The sequence below is a fragment of the Crassostrea angulata genome, chromosome 8 (assembly GCF_025612915.1).
Source record: "Crassostrea angulata isolate pt1a10 chromosome 8, ASM2561291v2, whole genome shotgun sequence".
NCBI lineage: Eukaryota > Metazoa > Mollusca > Bivalvia > Ostreida > Ostreidae > Magallana > Magallana angulata.
Genome location: NC_069118.1, coordinates 18,591,039 through 18,609,754, shown reverse-complemented (window position 1 = coordinate 18,609,754; position 18,716 = coordinate 18,591,039). Strand labels below are relative to the sequence as shown.

Here is an 18,716-nt window from a genome sequence, read left to right as displayed (position 1 = left end):
GTCGAGAATCTTGTCGGGTTTGTCCTCATCCCCGGATTCCCAGTCAAATGTCTTGTACACTTCTCGTCCTTGTTTACCGATCCAGATACCTAGCCATCCTGCACGATCTTTGTCTTTGGCGGATGCAAGTGGTCCTTTGAATACAAATTGTACGTGCTGTGTAAAGCGACAGAATTCCTGATACATGTCAGATGCGTCCCAGTCGAGGAGCGGCGGGTCGAACTGTGCAGCAGCGGCCATCTTGAAATTCCACACTCACTGACCTCGATATATCCAAAGATGTGAAGAAATGTTTCTCTCGAAAACGGTATGAATGTCCAGAATGATTTTCCTGACACGTCACGCACTTCTGACACCATGTAATGTATGCTTATTGCACACTTGGCGTGGCTGGACTCGGAGTAGGGATAACACGTGTGTTCTGGTCAACAACATTTATTGTGTAATGTTCGTACATCGAACCCGATCAAAATAAACATACGTTACAGTAAGTACAAATCATCACCGCTGACAAAACTTAGTACTTGAAAACAATCGATATTTAATGTAATGTGTGATGAAGCATTGTTATTCAAGGAAACGTATTTATAGATACCTTGAAAATATTCAATTTTTAAATGGTACGAACAATTTAGATATTTTTGTAGCCGTATGTATTCCTACGCAAAAGTTCAAGATAGTCTTGTTCAACCAAACACTCGGCTGTCTCCGTAAATCTCCCACCAGCAGAGAGTCTCTCTTTTGATTGTCGGAGATTATCGGAGACAGCCGAGGCTCTGGTTAAACAACACTAGAGTTCAATATTGCTTGGATCCATACAATGAAAAATCAATCAAAAAAATCAACTCCCGTCAGTACATAAGTACTTTGATTGATCAGAGACACTTCACCTTTTTATTTGAAATTGTTTTATTGAATAATAAGAAATGAAGATAATAATTTTTCTATTGATCGACGTATCAATTTTAAGCAGAAATGAACAGTTCCTCACATTTGACACATTAATGCATTTTAGATATAGACTAAGAATACTCACAACATACACTCTTTAGGCCTATGTCAAAAGCTTTGCTTACATAGCAAAGAATTGTAAGCTATGTAACTCACTTGTAACCCAACGAATGACACTTACAATTTGGTTGCATATAAAAATGCCCCACTAAAGGATATAAACAAATACACAGATCGTGTCTTCAATATGTTATTCATAAATATATGATAAATATAACCACAAATACCATTTTCTATATCACCCTCTATATCAGTCTTCAATCCTCTGGCTGGCACATGTATTGGTGTCTCGGGCTGATACGGGGAGTAATTTCGATAAAGGTTAAATTGTATTATTCTCTTTGTAGCAAGTTATGGTAAAGCTTATCATCACGCCAGAGGAAAAAAATTGAATAATTTTATACAGAATGCTACGAAAGCCGAGAAGGATCATTCGAGATTCGAGATTCAAAATACGAGATTCGAAATACGAGATTCGAGATTCGAAATTCGAGATTCAATATCTAAATTTACCAATCAAATCATGGATCTGAAACCTGTATCCTAGCAACATCAAACTGTTCTAAATAAAGATCATTCGTACATGCTCTTTCCTACAAATAAATGTCTTAATAGCTCTTATATAGTGGTTATCAAATGGTTGAATTAACATTGATGAATTAACCCCACACAGTATAAACAATTAAATGAGAAATAACACTGTTGGCTTTGCGAATCTAAGTGGTTTTGTTTGCCCTGTATGTATTTTCCCCCAAACAATTTTAACCCGAAGTGTATTCGCCCCAACTGTGTAAAACTCGGCTCGCGAAGAAAGATCTGTTTAATCTAAATGTTTTAGCTATGAAACGAAACTCAATGAAATAATCGACATGTCAAAATATAGGTTATGATAAAGTTTTAAACCATAGAAGATATGATGATTTACAACCTCAAAGACAAAAATCCAGATAAGAATAGTGTATTGTAGGGTATGGCAATGCCATTGTCGATATATGAGAGAGAGAGAGATAGAGAGAGAGAGAGAGAGAGACAGAGACAGACAGACAGACAGACAGACAGACACAGAAAGAGTTTTGTAGTGTCAAATTCAGTTTTGATTTAGAATTTGAAATTGATTTGATTTGTTACAAGCATATATAGACAATAATTAAGCCTCTAAAAGGAGAAAAGAGAGGAGGTAGCTAGTGTAGGGCAGACCAACTAGCAAGCTTTAATTTTAATGGTGTTAGCGCACCTGTGATTTACATCGACTCTCTCTCTCTCTCTCTCTCTCTCTCTCTCTCTCTCTCTCTCTCTCTCTCTCTCTCTCTCATCACCTAGCATTTCCTTTTCCGTGAGGGGGTTTGGGGTATTTTTGATGTCTTACATTAGCTAGCGAAAATGATAAAAAAAACATGAAATTTTCTTTAAATTGTGTGCGGATGTTTTACTCCAATAATCTGTTTTCAGTATATACATTTCAAGAGGGGGGGGGGGCTATATAGTCCTAATTAGTTTGCCAGTTATTCTGTCCCCACTTTGTTTTCTCTTCGTTTTCCAGGTTTTTTTTTTATTTGGCTCGGCAAATTAATATAAAACTTTCTGTGTAGCTCCATAACGATGCACTGTAGATAAATTATGAGTAGTTTTACTTTTGATAAACAGGTACATATCCGTACTTGATTTTTGATTTGACTCTTATAATCGGATTTAATATTCCAATAAATATAGGGTAGGAAAGAGTAGACGGGACTTTTTTGCGCATATCCTACTGTACCATTCATTCAACACAGGTATTAGCACTCATCGAGATCGACTTGCTTTCCTTTTTTTCATCCACTGGATTTAAAGCTATTAATTTTTGAAAATATTTTGAATTTATGGCCTGATTATATATAAATAAGAGCTGCGCTGGTGCATCTATTTACCCAAATGGACTAAAATATAACCAAATGAATCTAAAAAATTTGACAAAATTAGTTTTAAACGTACGACTCTTTTTCAATTCTAATCGGGTATGTCCTTTAGAAAAATCTTGAACCACACACATTTTAGCAAATAAAACGACAATTGTTTCATTTTTTTATGGGGAGGGAGGTGGTGCCGGTAAAGGACATGTATTGCTTGTGGCAGTTGAGCTATAATCTCATTTGTTATAATAGGTAATACTACATATTGATATAAAATGAAAGTTTCCAATTACACTGTACATAGCTTCTATCATGCATTTTGACCCGTGAGATAGTTAAAAACAATTTTCAAAGCATTTAATGTAATTCAACCGATCATTTTTGAAATTTAATTTTCGGGATCCCCGCCTGATACGTCAGCCTTCTTGTATATTAGAATTACATGTACGTTGACCATATGTACACATTAACATAATCGGCTATGTTATGGGACGATACCATTTTTTATCAATGTTTTTGCAGGATATGTAACAAATAACAGTCTATTTGTTGGTTTTTGCACTGATTATTTAAGATAATTTGCCGCCATCTTTTATGCATTCCACACACCACTCACAGTTTCTTTATTTGGTGTTCTGTATGTATGGCGACAAATTGGTAAATTTGCACCACTCACCCCTTGTAGCTTCATCCTGATTACATTTTATCTGGCTAAGTGTAATGTAGTAGTATATTAAATACACACATCTTTGTTTGCAGTGCTTATATACATCTTTAGAGATTTACTTACAAAAAAAGTAAACATTTGTATGACTTATATGTAATTATTATCAATTTTGGTGCGGGGGGGGGGGGGGGGGGGCTAGGAATCTACAGAGAAACTTGACTTGGCTGTGAAACATATGCTTTTATTCTTTCTTGTTGATATATCAATGAATGAATTAAAACAAAATACATGTACAGAACCTAATTTTGAAATTTTCATGCACAATCAAATTTTTAAAAAGTGTTGCTGTTCTCTGCACAAGAAATCGGCAATGTGAACAAACTGCCACCCTATCATCCCTACCTTTAATTGCAGAGAGTAGGTATCCTTCTATATTGAAAACAATTCCAAAAGTAAGACTCGTAATAAGTTGTTTACTGAGGAAAAGGAAAAAAAATTGTATTTATTAATAATTCCGTATGATGTGATAATATCTCAATGATTTGTTTATAATCATAGTACTAGTGTATCACTGTATGCATACATAAAAACGATAAGTAATGCTTATATTTATTAGTGAAACAGGACAGATTATTTATATTTAGATTATTTAGATACATGTTCTAATCTTCATGCGGGGATCTAGAAAGAAGGGGGTCAGGGGATCTGGACCCCCTCCTCGGGAAAATTGGAGCTAATTAAATTTACGTAGTAAAATTTTTTAAAATTGGCCTAGGACCCCCTACAGAAAAAATTAGCTACGCTTATGAAGTTCTCTACCATAACCGCATTTTTACACAAAAGGGGTGAATAAACCCGGGTTTTAAACTATTACTGGTGGTGAAATACCCCAGGGTTCAAACGCATCAGTTGGAAATGCACCAGGGCAAACAAAATCACTTAGATCCGCGAAGCACACTGCATTATTACTAGTGTACTTAGCAATTTTCTGTGTAAAAGTAAATACACATAATTATTTAGTTAGGTAGGGAGAAGTGAACATAGCATTTATTAAGAGCTATTAAGACATTTATTTGTAGGAAAGAGCATGTACGAATAATCTTTATTTAGAACAGTTTGATGTTGCTAGGATACAGGTTTCAGATCCATGATTTGATTGGTTAATTTAGATATTGAATCTCGAATTTCGAATCTCGAATCTCGTATTTCGAATCTCGTATTTTGAATCTCGAATCTCGAATGATCCTTCTCGGCTTTCGTAGAATGCTGATATGATAGGCTCACTACAATTTAGATATGGCATTATAACTTATGTTTTAAGTTGTTGTTTTTTTCTAGAAATTTTATGAAACATTATATTAATAACAATTTCCTTAAATGATGTTGTTAACATTACATATCCACTTAACATTGTTTCATGTATCCCTTTCACACATTCACATAATTTCCTTAATATTATTTCGTGTATATCTCAAATAAAGCAGCATAGATTAAGTATGTTTAAACATACTGTTAGAGAAATCGTTTTATCAAAGCATGTTTTTGGTTTTACAATTCTAATTCCATTATTGTTGACCCTAAACCTACGTGACTGCACTAAAGGGTATGTTTTGATTTTTTACAATTTGCATTTTGCTATGTTTTTTTTTAAATCCAACAATATTCGTATATTTACTTTACAAACACTTTCCTGATTGAACTAAGATAATAATAATTACATCACTAAAACTGGATTTCAGTGTGCTTGCAGACAACACTTCAGAGTGTCCGACCAATTTTTACAAAGAGGGGAACGATTGCAAAGGTATTACATGTACACTATTCTAAAATTAGCAAGTAATATATAGAGATGGATACTGTACAGGTTTCTATAATTAGCTAAATAATTATCAACATGGTAGTAGACAATCTTGAGTTGTAATATTTGACGATAATTTATACGGAATATTAATATGTTATTTTCAATTTTACAAAATAAACAACATGCGTGCAATTGTTCTTGGTTAAAAAACCCCTCTCTTTTATAGATTATGTTAATATGTAAGCTTTACTAATTTGGTCAACTATCAAAGCGTATCATATGAATATAACTTGTCAATGTTATACTACTCGATATAAACATAATTAAAAGTAAGATTAAAACGGTGATAAAGCTTACATTGCAATATATAGATTGCCCGGTTGGTTACTACGGTGATAACTGCTCAGAAATATGCCCAACACCACATTATGGCCTCAAATGTGGCAAACAATGTGACTGTTTGTCTTGTCACCACATTTACGGCTGTTTTTCTACTTTCTCTATAGTTGGTAAGATCATTTCAGTACATAGAAAATATGTGACCATTCGACTTTTTCTAGTTTTGTACTCTTTTTATCAATACTTTTTATATACATGTATCTATGATATAATGTTTACAATATTGACCAAAACATTGTTACTTGTCTAACAAGTAAATATCATTCTCCAGTCGTTACAAATCTTATTTGATGCTTTGCATTGTATTTCTTTGGTGTACATTGTCAGAATAAGTGTTATAACAACTAATAAAAACAATAATTAATAATCATTAATTTTCTCCAGAAACAACAAGCGATGACTATAAAACTCAGGATAGAAAAGAAAGAAAAAAAACAGGCATCAGGAAAAATATTTATTTTTTCTAATAGAGTTATAGTTATTTTCATAGGATCTGTATTATGCTTCATATTAATATTTGTAATAATTCGAGAAATGTGTTTGACATGTTACCGATTTCCCCAAACCACTGGCTTACGGAATGCTGATGATGTTTATGCAGATATTACTGAAATATAGAGAGCACATGTCTATGAGCAGAAAGAAATCAAAATCCAGTGTTGTCTAGGAGCTTTCAAATGATTCAAAAGTATTGCATATATATAACGTGTAATAACAAATTTTGAATTGATTTTTTATTATTAAAACTAACTATCTCATGAAATAAAATGAATTAGCCCTCTTAATTGTGTATTTATTATTATTTTAGATATTTTGATTCATATGTTACTTAAACTCACAGTATGTTCTCATCTACACTTCAAATATCATAACTACTAGCACTGGTCATTATCAAATATTCGTCATTATCATTATCGCTTCATCATATCATCATCATCATCATCATCATCATCATCATCATTATCATCCTGTGAGTCGGACACAACACATTTCCTCCACTGTTGCCTATCCTGGGTCAGCCAGGATATTGATCTTTAAAAATGGTGCTTTACCAATATTTACAAAGAGGGGAACGATTGTAAAGGTATTACATGTTGGTTTGTTCCTGTTTACAATAATATAGCAGTTGTTGATTTTTATCGAACCACATAGTGTTTTAATAGAGAACCAGATGAAGGGCAGTCGTGTGTTGTTCTAAAAAATCTCGAATAAAACAAGACTCTATTGAATTTGCATTTGATGGAATTTGTAAATTATTTTATGATTGGAAGGAAAATATTATATTTACATGTAATTATGTTTGAGAGTTTATTAATGCAACTTAATGAGTTGCTGAAGTTATTATAATGCGTTCAATAAAATAGTTTTAATATGCTTTATTTAACATTGAGCAATTGCTTCAAGTATTGGTGATCCGAAGATGATAAAGTTATTGATGGCTTTATGTTAAGATCATATGAATATTCATGAAAGATAAAAAATGAAGGCAAGATAAGCAACCTGAATTAAATCAAACAAAACGAACACGTTTATACCTCGTTGTCCAGAGTTTCCGTTGAGTTTTGCTGAAAAAATGGAAAGAAGTCAGAAGAGTTGTAATACTACGGTGAAGAATATGTACAGTTTGTTTCTGGTAAGTGTGGTAGTTTACCTTCGTGACATGAGTTGTTGATGGCACTATACCATGTTGTGTTTTATAATAAATTAAGTGACATGTGTTTGCTAGCAAGTAAATTAAAACGTTGACATGTGATTGCTATTTTTCATGAAATTTGTATGCATGTATTGTGAATTGCGACTTTAAATAACTAAAAATAACAACAATAACAAAAAAGTGACCACAGCTTTCTGCAAAATTTTGTACTTTTTAAATTTTGATAAGCAGATTAAATTCGATGCGCTCAAATGCGGACATGAAAGAAATATCGGATTAAACGGGACAAATCCTATACATTTTCCATACATTTCCTTAAAATCCGTATGCCATGTCCGGTTTTAATTTTTATAGTTATATCACTCGTGAATTCTCCCAGTTTGAAACAATTCTTCTACACGAACCATTTTGACAAACAGATTGAAGATATATTTATCAGGTTTTAGTTACTTTACAAATGTACTTAGAAAAAAAATTGGAATTCAAAAATGAATGAAAAATATGATTCGTTTTACCGATATATATCTGAATCTAAAATTTAAACTATTGAATATCCCATTCAAAATACTTTCTAAAACTAATGAGAGTCAAATACATAAGATGGCAAACTTCATCGAAAGACTTCGTAAATAGTGTAAACACTTTAAATCTTTAGTACATCTATCCATTTAATTTCCCCAATGCTATTTATAATTATAATTATGATAATTTCCCTATTATCGAGCTATAACACAATCACTCTGCATAATTATGTATTAACTTAAAAGGTAATATGTACTCCACATCTCTTTTTCAATTTACGACTGCAATTCCATTGCTGTTGACATTTTATACTTATTTCTTCAACAAAAGGTATGTTTTATTTATGTTTGCATTTTATTATAATTTTTAAAAATTAATTTATGTTTTTTTTTTTTTAAATGATGTACAAGTCAGACGATAATGTAATTGGAAATGGTTTTCAGGGCTCTTGCAGAGAGCATTTCAAGGTGTCTGACAAATTATTACAAAGAAAATGGCGATTGCAAAGGTATTGTACATTTTCTATTAAGAAGTTACAGGTGCAGTAGTAGATCAGACAGCTTGTAAACGTTTATCCTCGTGAAGCTGAGTTGCAATCAATAGACCATTTAAATGAAACACGATAATCTACTTCAGTATATTACTCGATAAAGTTCTGATACTTTTGTATATTTGAGATGAAGGATACTTTAAGGCTTTCTACAATTAATTATAATTCGAATAAAGATATGCTGTTTCAATTTTCAGAGTGTCCTCTTGGTTATTTTGGCGACAACTGCACAAATATATGTCCTTCGTCATACTATGGCCGTCTGTGTTTCCACAAATGCAAATGTTTACCTTGCCATCATATCTACGAATGTGTTTCTACTACCCTTAAACGTATAGCAGGTTAGTAACTTCAAATGCATGTAAATATGAACGAAAGATTTTCTCCCGAAATAATGTAACCCAAACTGTTGTGTTTCTACTACCCTTATAGATGTAGAAGGTTAGTAACTTCTAGTTAATGTAAAAATGAACGAATGAATGATTTTCTCCCTAAATGTTGAAACCTTGACCTAAAAGTATGATAAGATTAAAACCTCGTTTTGATTATGAAATGTATTTCTGCTAAACAAGAGGATATAGATATTAATATAGTTTTAAAAGTTGTATATTGTTCTCCCCCTCTATTCAACGATAAAATAAAAGGACATTTTCCTATGATATCGAGTTTCCTATTCAGTTTTACAGATTTTACATATACAACGACTCACTTCATTTCATGCTAAACTATAATGATCTTTTCACGTTATCAGTATCATTTTATTGTAACAAAATATGGAATTATATAGTATTCCTTTAATTTATATTAAAGGCCTTTTAGTAAAAATAATATAAATGCATTAGACATATTATACATGTTTCGTAGAGTTCAAATTCTTATTGTTATTTAACGAACAAGACACGGGCTACATTTTACACGTATGCTATTGTCTAAGAGTTACAAATAAAAATGTATTAAATTAGCAGTGTGAAAATGAAAATGGAAATATAAATTTCAAAACGTTGTCTCTCCATTTGTTGCCGTTTTTGTTTGAAATATCGACTACAGATGAGACAATCATGGTGTACATGCCATAATGTAGTATGGAATAGAACATTCTTAAAATTTCAGATTAACATATCTAACAGTTCATTTTATCGTGCAACAGTCAATAATGCTAAGTTCCACAATAATAATTTCATATATTACAGAGACAACAAGCTATTCTTATGACACCAAGGATGAAACAACGGACACAAATCAAATACATGTACCAGGTAAAGATTAACGTTAACACCAAAAAATACGTATTAGCGTATAGTATTGTATGACTTTATAAAAGCAGAACTTTTTTTCAGACCAAGTATAGTAAATGCCAATGTTTTTGTTACAAATCTTCTTGTTTTTTGTACTTTACAGAAACTACTAGCTATGAATATAAAAACGAAGATAAAACGAAGTGCTCAAAGCAAACACCAGAAAACGTGATAATATCCGATACGGTCTTAATTATCTCCGTTGGATCTTTATTATGCTTTATGTTAATACTAGTAATTATTCGAGAAGTTTGTCTATGCTGCCGTTTCCCTCAACCAGTTGGCAGAAAAACAATTCGTGAAGCCGTTTAAGCAGATAATGCTGAATACAAACTGAAATAACGTTAACAGAATAAAATGATGGGTCAGAAGATTCAAGAAGATTTAATTATATGCCAATAATTTGTTAAAGATTTTATTACTTGCTTTCTGTTATTTCAAAACCATGTAAATAAATGCGTTTGTATCTATTTCTCTATTCTGTTTAATAAGAAATAAAAAATAGTCGTTGCATCCTGAGCTACCCATGCTTAAACAAAGGGTATCAAATAAAGTAATGAGCTTTTGAAAAACTGAAACTATCATGAAAAAAACCCCGAATTATTTCCGTTCTGGTGCATACATGGCGGGTATAAATGCATGGTGGCAATAAAGACACGTTTTTTACAGACGTTGCCCTATGTTAGATACTTTCTTAGGTTCTACAGTGAAGAATATGTACATTTTGCAGTTTGTTAGTTCGAGGTAACTATTGTGATATTTGTCGCAGGTTGTCGATAGTATCAAACCACATTCTATTTTATCACAATTTAATTGACACATTTAATCTAGCAAATAAATCAAAACGTTCTGTATGCATATATTTTCAATCGGGATTAAAATCAGCTAATCAATTGGCTCACTTTAAATCAGTCTTTACGAATTTCAAATACGCCAGGCTGATAATCGTAGTACTGAGTAACTGTATAGAAAATTACTATGTGCTGTAAAGATATTCATCAGATGTAAACTTCATCTGACGGACGTCCTATACATTCTACATTCTCTGTTAAGCTGGAACTACCTTTGTTCGCGAGTAACTATTGCAGCTGTTGTTCAATCAACACTTTGTGCCCTACATCTTTAGGCTGTAGCTATAGCCCGACCATTGCTTACGCAATAAGCCCGGCTTAAAATCACTTTTATATCAAATATCCATACATTTGAGTACATGTCGCTTCTACAAGTTTACGTTTATAATTCTAGTAGAATTTTTATTTTATGAAAATAAAAAAAAAATGTTAGGAAAGAGGTGATCTGTTTACAATCCTACCTTCTTAAATCAGATTAATATTGTCAGAGCTGCTCTACTTAGCCTCGCTATTTATTTTGGAATGAGCGCAATAAACTTACTTTCCTAAACAATACAGAACGTTTTATCTGTAAAAATATCTCACTCTTATCAGTACCTCGATTTATTGTTTTTGCTCATGACATTTTAACATGTAGAACTCGCATGATGGATATGGGAAATTTGAAATTTGAAAGAGACATTATTGTGCAATTGAATATGGATATTTTATTATTGAATCAAATTCCAAATTGTTTAAGAAGGCTGGATGGTCAAATAATTGACCATCAGATCTACATGAAGTTTTAAGATATGATTTGTTTGGCAACAAGCTATTTTTTGTAAGGAAATAAATCCATATATCTTGCCTTTGAAATTTTGGTATTTTCCTATATTTTCATATAGAGCTCTTCTTTTAAAAACCATAAATACAATCCTAAAATCGCTACAACAATTGAGCCCTCTTAAAAAAGAATCACACACCTGGATTGCAGTTTGGAGATAAAAAATGAATTTAAAAAAATCAGTTTAGTTAATAGCAACAAACGCCTTTCTGGGATTCGAAAGGTAATTTAGATCTGACCCCTGCGTATCGTTGAGTGAATGATCCACACAAAGGAAACGCACTGATTGTTTTTGTCTTTGATGGTGATGTATGGATCACAAGCCCGACACTTTATCCACTCGGCTATGGATTAAGTCTCAATTTGCCGTCGATAAAATCCTTTAAAAGTCGCAATGTCGTACGATCTGAGGTCAGCAATTTTATGATGATATTTTTAACCACCTTTAAAAATGTTTAATGAAAATATGTACTGTAAAACGAGAAAATTTGGCGCATACGTATTTTAGCACAAACGCAAGTGCCAGTACATAAGCGCAATTATATTCTAGCGCATGCATCTTTTCTTTAAAAATTAATACAAAAAATGTTGTTGTTTGATAATCGATCACGCCCAAAATTTAGTTCTGTGTTCACTCAAGCACGTGAACACAACGACTTTGATTTCTATCTCGCATGCACGGTAAACTGTCGTTGAGAACAATACACTTACTTTTGAAAACTTCATTTTTTGGCAATGATATGTAATTTTTGTTGGTAAACAAATTTGAGTTATCGGACTTTGAATTTAACGTGTCGACTTGGATAACACTAGAAGAGTCCCGAAACTAAAAGTGAAATCGAATGCTACATTTACCATGAGTTTCGATCACCATGAGAGAATCTTTTTCACAGTAATTTTACATTTAAAAAACACAAAAAATAGGTATCGTTTTGTTATCTTTATATCAACTAGTCAGAGATCAAAGAAATTATGATCAATCATGTATTGTCAGCGTTAACGATCGCCACGCTTAATCACATTTTCACCTCAAGGCGCTAAATGGAAGTGGCATGGGGAGAAGCCCAATTTTCAAGGTGCTAATGAGAGATATTAAAAAGCAATTAAAACTAAATTAATTAATCCATGTTTAGGCACTTATACCCAATAACCCATACCGTTTACCTATGTTATTGTTTAAACAAACAGAACCGACAGCATCTGATATTTAAATGTACACTTCTATATAGCCTTAAAAACGGACTGACGTTATTGTTTTGCAACTTGAAGAAATTTAATACATATGGAAAAACGTTGGCGCACTATTAATCTTAGCGCTCAGAGGCAGTTGCGCCAAAGGCGCTAAAATTTGTAGTGCGCCATATATCCTCGTTTTAAAGTATTTGTTTCCGATATTAAAAGAATATTAAAATAACAATTATCATTTAAACCACTAAAATGGGCATGGTCACAATTTTTGACAATTTTTTTTTTTGATTTCAGTGTTTACAATGCTTCAGTAAGGCATTTTTAATAGGCAACCAAAATTTGAGTGTCATTTGTTGAGTTATAAGCGAGTTACAGTGCTTAAAATTCTTCGCTTTGTAAACAAAGCGTTTGTTTACATTTTGAATGTTGAAGTGAAAATTCCAGTTTTAGACCTCAAATAAATATGTAAATCGTTAAGAACTGTTTATTTATACTTAATATGAATACGAAAATAGACAAATCAGCTTGAAAAACAATTTTTACTGGTATATTGAACCTATGTAAACAAAAACAGGGCACGAGGCTTGTTTAGATGACGAAGAATTGTGAGCCCTGTATCTTGCTTAAAACTCATCGACTGGCACCCAGATTTCATTTTATCATTAGAAATGCATTCATAAAGCAATGTAAATAATAAGGTGGCAGGGGACAGTTTTTTTGATACAATTCATTGTAGCCAAGGGATGCATGTCTTCGGAACTCTGTAACTAGAATTTCCTCAGTTCCCATTCAGCACAAATACCTTTAATTTACTCTTTATAAGGCCAATCACCAATTTCTGAACAAAAGTTTTTATGAGATTTTGACCCTTTCATATTTTGCTAATTTTTCATGATTTTTCAACTTTTTAGACCTCCCCCAGCTAATTCCCTGCAGAGGGTTGACCTTCCGTACCGCATGCATGTTGCACTATCACATGTCACAAACTTACCGGTGTATAGTTTTCAATGTCCCATCCATCTACTTTTCGTGTTATTTTACCTCCCGTCTGTAACTTGCAATTTCACTGTGTAAAGTCAGCACAACAGTCATAGCCGCAGGTTTCGCATTTTACTTCTGATTCTCATGTACCTAACATAAGGGGCCTACATATTGCATATCAATTTCAACAAGAGACACCCCTCTAACTAATGATAATCATTAAAATCATTTCATGAATTTTAGCAACACTCATAAGCCTTCAAGTACAGCAACTCTCAATTTTACAAAAATATTGACGGGTACTTTATTCGAAACTGTCCCTTGCTACCTAAAAGCAGAAAAATAAAATTTGACCCAAAATCGTGACCATGTCCCTTTAACAACTTTATAGTTTATCCATTTAACCCATTTACAAAATTTTCTCGATGCTTTATATAGATACATTAGATAAAACATAACCAGTTTCACTACAATATATCAACAAACTGCAATAAAACACATGTACCTGAAGTATTTTCGTGGGTTTACTATTACACATACCGAAATAATTAAACTACAAGGTACGTTTATCTTATGTTTCCTTTTGCATTATATTATGTTTTATCTTAATTGTATGATTAAAAGAGTTATACAAATAACTTACTGGTGTAGTAATATAATCATAATAACAATATCTTTTGAAATGAATTTCAGGACAGACCAATTTTTCAAGGAGGGAAACCATTGCAAAGGTATATATAGCAACTTTTAAAAATTCACAACTGTACAACAAGGAGCACATTCATTTTAGCGTTTTTAGAAAAATGGTAATCAATTTTAAAGCAGAAAATCTTAATGAAATATGCAAAACTATGTACACTGAATTACTTTGTGATCCAAAAAATTATTTGTCTTTTTCAAATCAAAAATGAGAGACAATCTGAGGATTGTAAATGAACAAACACATAAACAGCTGTTTATTATTTATCTTTTTAAAGCGCTAAGCATAGCTCAGCGCTTTATTGTCGTTAGACTTATTAGTACTTCCAGTGCATCGAATAACCGCCCCTATGAGCAGAAGTATACATAATTAAACTGGTTAGGGAACCAGTTTCGGGGGTTTATGCACATAACTGCACGGGCTATTATGAATCTAATGTACGAGGTAGTGTGAAGTTAACGTAGAGGGCTTACATACATCATTGCACGGGTTGCCACGTAGTGATGAGGGGAAATATACAGAAGCTGAAATGTTATACATGTAAACATATATCTTTTATATACATACAGAAGCTGGGTTAGCGCTTTTCAGTTCTATCGGTTCTTTGATTTTATTTTTCCATGTATGTATATTTTTATTTTTTTTAATTAAGGAGATAATTCATAGGCAGTCCACTACACATATATGGTATAGCTTGTGTCCTGATAAGATATATGTTTCTTATCTATAAATTATCATATACATATATGCATATGTATATGGTTCCATTTGAACCTAAATAATGCGTTGCAAGTCACATATTTTGTCTACTATAAACATATTTTCGTTATTCCTATAAATGTTTGTAATAAAAAGTATTCAATAAAAGTATCCTATGAAGGATGTCATTTTATGAATAATCTTAGGATATTATCTTGCTATCTGACTCGTTAATGTCCCATTATTTAATATAAACTGGATTACATGTTAACAGAAATAAAACAGAAATAAAACTTTTCATTGCAGTATGTAGAATGTCCTGCTGGTTATTACGGTTATAACTGCTCAGTAGTATGTCCTCCATTATTTTATGGCATTCAATTTGTCATAGTGTGACTGTTTGCCTTGCCACCACGTCTACGGCTGTTATACTACTCCCCTTATAGAAGGTAAGAAACTCTCAGTTCATGTAAAAGTAATAACCATACAGTTGTGGCTACTTTTGTACTTTTTCATCAAGACTATTCATAATTGCATGTTTACAAATCAACCGATTACATATTTGACTAATTATCAGTTTTCAGGTTAGTCTTTACATGTCATAACTTAACAATTTGATGCTTTGCATAATGTTTTATTACTGTTACTCGGGAGTACATTGTCAGATCAATTGCGGTACAAAATTAAGTAAACGCATATACAATGTATATAAACATTTATATATTCTCTCATATTTTCACAGAAACAACCAGGGATGATTCTGAAACTCGGGACAAAATAGAAGAAAAAAGCTCGGAAACAAATCGGCCAGTTCCATAGTAATATTATAGCTATTTCGACAGGATCTGTACTATGCTTTGTATTGATATTTGTAATAATTCGAGAATGGAGCTTATGTTGCTTATTTCCTCAACCTACTAGCAAACGGCAATCATGATGATGTTTATTCAGAAATTGCTGAAATAGACAGTATGACAGTAGAATGTAAGCCGTTGTTGTTCAGATAATTCAAATTACTGAAATTAATACAGAGTAATAACGAATTTTGAACTGTTTTTGTATCATTAATATAAAATATTCCATGAAATTAAATAGATTTTCTATTTAATTTATATTATTAATTTATATATTTTATTGTTCTAGATATTTTTATGCAAATGAGTAGTTTTACATCTAAACTTTTATAATAATACATATTATAAATTAGGTTAACCGCAGTTTTGACGTCATTATATATTTATAATTTCAAGTATTCACGAAGCAAGCCAATCAGTAATCGACATTTTCAACGTGTTCAATTTACCGTTACTTTTTGTCATATATGTATCATTTTATAACTTTTATAAAAATATAAATAGACCCCCAATAGAAATTATGACGCAAGGTACATACAATTGGGACATTCTTCTAGTTACAAGTACTCGTACTCATGAACTCTCAATTGCTGAAAACATGTGTATTTTGTTACTTGTTCCTGATTCTTTTGTCAATAGTGTGTGCAAATTGTTGAAATTTAGGTGGCATAATTATGTAATATGCTAGCAAGGTAACAAGGCATTCTACTGATATTTTTGGAGTATGGTTGTATGGTTGTATCCTAAGCGAAATCAGTTACCAATATTTTTACTTACTAGAGACGAAATCAATGATGTAAGATTTTCAGATTATTCGTATCAACGTACAAACATATTTCATTTACAAAATAAGAACATCTTTTGTAGATGTTCACAATATTGCTGGTTACCTTACAAAGACAAAATGCTACGGAACTTAATGTAGATCAAAGAGTCCAAGCCTGATAATTTTTTACTTTTTTCATTGATAGCATTTGTAATTGTTTTTGAAGGTATGGAATAGTGATAACGTAATTTGTAATTATCTCTGATGCACATTTTGTACAATACTGAGACAACATTATCTTTGCACCAAATTACAATGTGAGTGTTTGATAGTCTCCTGAACATGTATACCCCAAATTCTTTGATTAAGTAATACAAGTTGCTTTTTGCAAACATTGAACAAATTCAAATATATCAAACATACATAATCGAACTAAAAGGTATATCCTCATTCAAGCTGTCTTATGAATTTTAAAATTTTGAACATAGCTGCCACAGCCGTACAAACAGAAACAAGTGCAGTAGTACCCCCCCCCCCCCTTTCAGGCAAGTAATTTCCCACCAAGTTTTATGACAGATTTATGGCTTTTCATTCCTTTTTGAAATAATGAGAAATATATTAGTACTGAAGCCACCGAACCATACTTGTGCAATACGTTAAATAAAACACATATTATCTTAAATGATCATTAATGTGTCCAAAACTATAATTGGAAGTTTATCACACTGTGTAAAAAAAAAATTGAACACAAAAGATACTTGGTCTACCGTAAGCGGGAAAATAAGTTTGACATTGATTTGTCTTTATTTATATATATATATATCAATTTCTTCTGTTGAAATTGTTAAATATTTAAAGCATACAAATCGAGAATTGCGATCCAGTATAAACAAAATGATATTACAAGTGTTCCTCACTTTCAACCGGAAAAACATTCTAACGACACTTAGCTACGACACATTAATTAATATGGTGCTCTGCAATATATTCGTACGATAACAGTCTATCATAAAAACAGGAAGATAACATATGTTTGGCAAGGCATTTGTTAGTACACGATGTTGTATAATTTGTATAATAAAAGGCAAAGTTTAAAGATCATTTTTGTTAATCATTCAGGGCTTAATTGACCTCTTTTTCGTACAGGGTACAGTTCTCTTTCAATTTCAATTTTTTCGTTAAAAAATTGCTCTTTTTGAAAAAATAGTTTAACAAATGTGACTCATTGCAAGTTATCCAAAAAAATGCAGTTTTCTTTGTTTTCAATTGCATATGACATATAATTATATCACTAACGTTTTAATCAAATAAACCTCACTTAACAATACGCTTAAATATTTTAGTTGGCAAATCAAATGATGTCTCACTAAGCGTAGTTACATACAAATTCATCCTATTGTTTATAACACAATACGACATAGTTATTTTGGGAATTTTTAAATTAGATTTTGGGAATAAACAGTCACAATCTTCCTGTGAATAGGCCATTTTACAGGACCCGCTCGCAGGAGATATTATAATCAGAATAATTGGAGGGGATACTTTGATATTACATATCACGTACCATTTCATAACCATGTTGTAAATATACATATGTGTTTAAAATATGAAGACCAATCATAGTAAATAATGTGATGTAATGTTAAAGATCAACATTAATACAACATTGACATTCATCCAAAATGGTCTGATTTCATATATATTCATTTTATTTATGTCGTAGTAAAAGCGAAAATGTCATGCACCACTGAAATAATTTTAATGTAAAGGTACCCGTTAATGTGATAATATAGTGTTTATCAAATTTAAATAATATGCTTTAGCGAGTAACGAAAATGAGTTTGCACACATCATTTAAAAATAATGATTCAATACATTTATTACAGTTTCACCTTTCTGTTTAATTTGTAAATGTTATTTCATCTCTAAATCCCTTATATTTGTGGGTAAATTGAATAGAATGGAAGAACCACTACAAAGGCCGTCGTTTTCTACACACTTTACGTACAAAGTATATGTGCAATGTAAATAGATTAACTTTTGATATGTTTTATGGTGCGACCGTT

The 18,716-nt window shown here is 31.9% G+C and overlaps 1 protein-coding gene across 1 annotated transcript; it reads left to right on the top strand.

Annotated features, from left to right (window-relative positions):
* The first annotated feature begins 8,193 nt into the window (after positions 1-8,193).
* Positions 8,194-10,100, top strand: LOC128160742 (uncharacterized). Its single transcript, XM_052824084.1, has 5 exons — positions 8,194-8,273; positions 8,387-8,451; positions 8,691-8,834; positions 9,684-9,749; positions 9,892-10,100. The coding sequence occupies exons 1-5, from the start codon at positions 8,194-8,196 to the stop codon at positions 10,098-10,100; spliced, it is 564 nt and encodes a 187-aa protein (XP_052680044.1).
* Positions 10,101-18,716: the final 8,616 nt, after the last annotated feature.

Coding starts and splice junctions, on each gene's coding strand:
- LOC128160742 (XM_052824084.1), top strand. CDS start 8,194: ATGTACTCCACATCTCTTTTTCAATTTACGACTGCAATTCCATTGCTG. Junction 8,274..8,386: donor ACTTATTTCTTCAACAAAAG/GTATGTTTTATT, acceptor AATGGTTTTCAG/GGCTCTTGCAGAGAGCATTT. Junction 8,835..9,683: donor TACCCTTAAACGTATAGCAG/GTTAGTAACTTC, acceptor CATATATTACAG/AGACAACAAGCTATTCTTAT.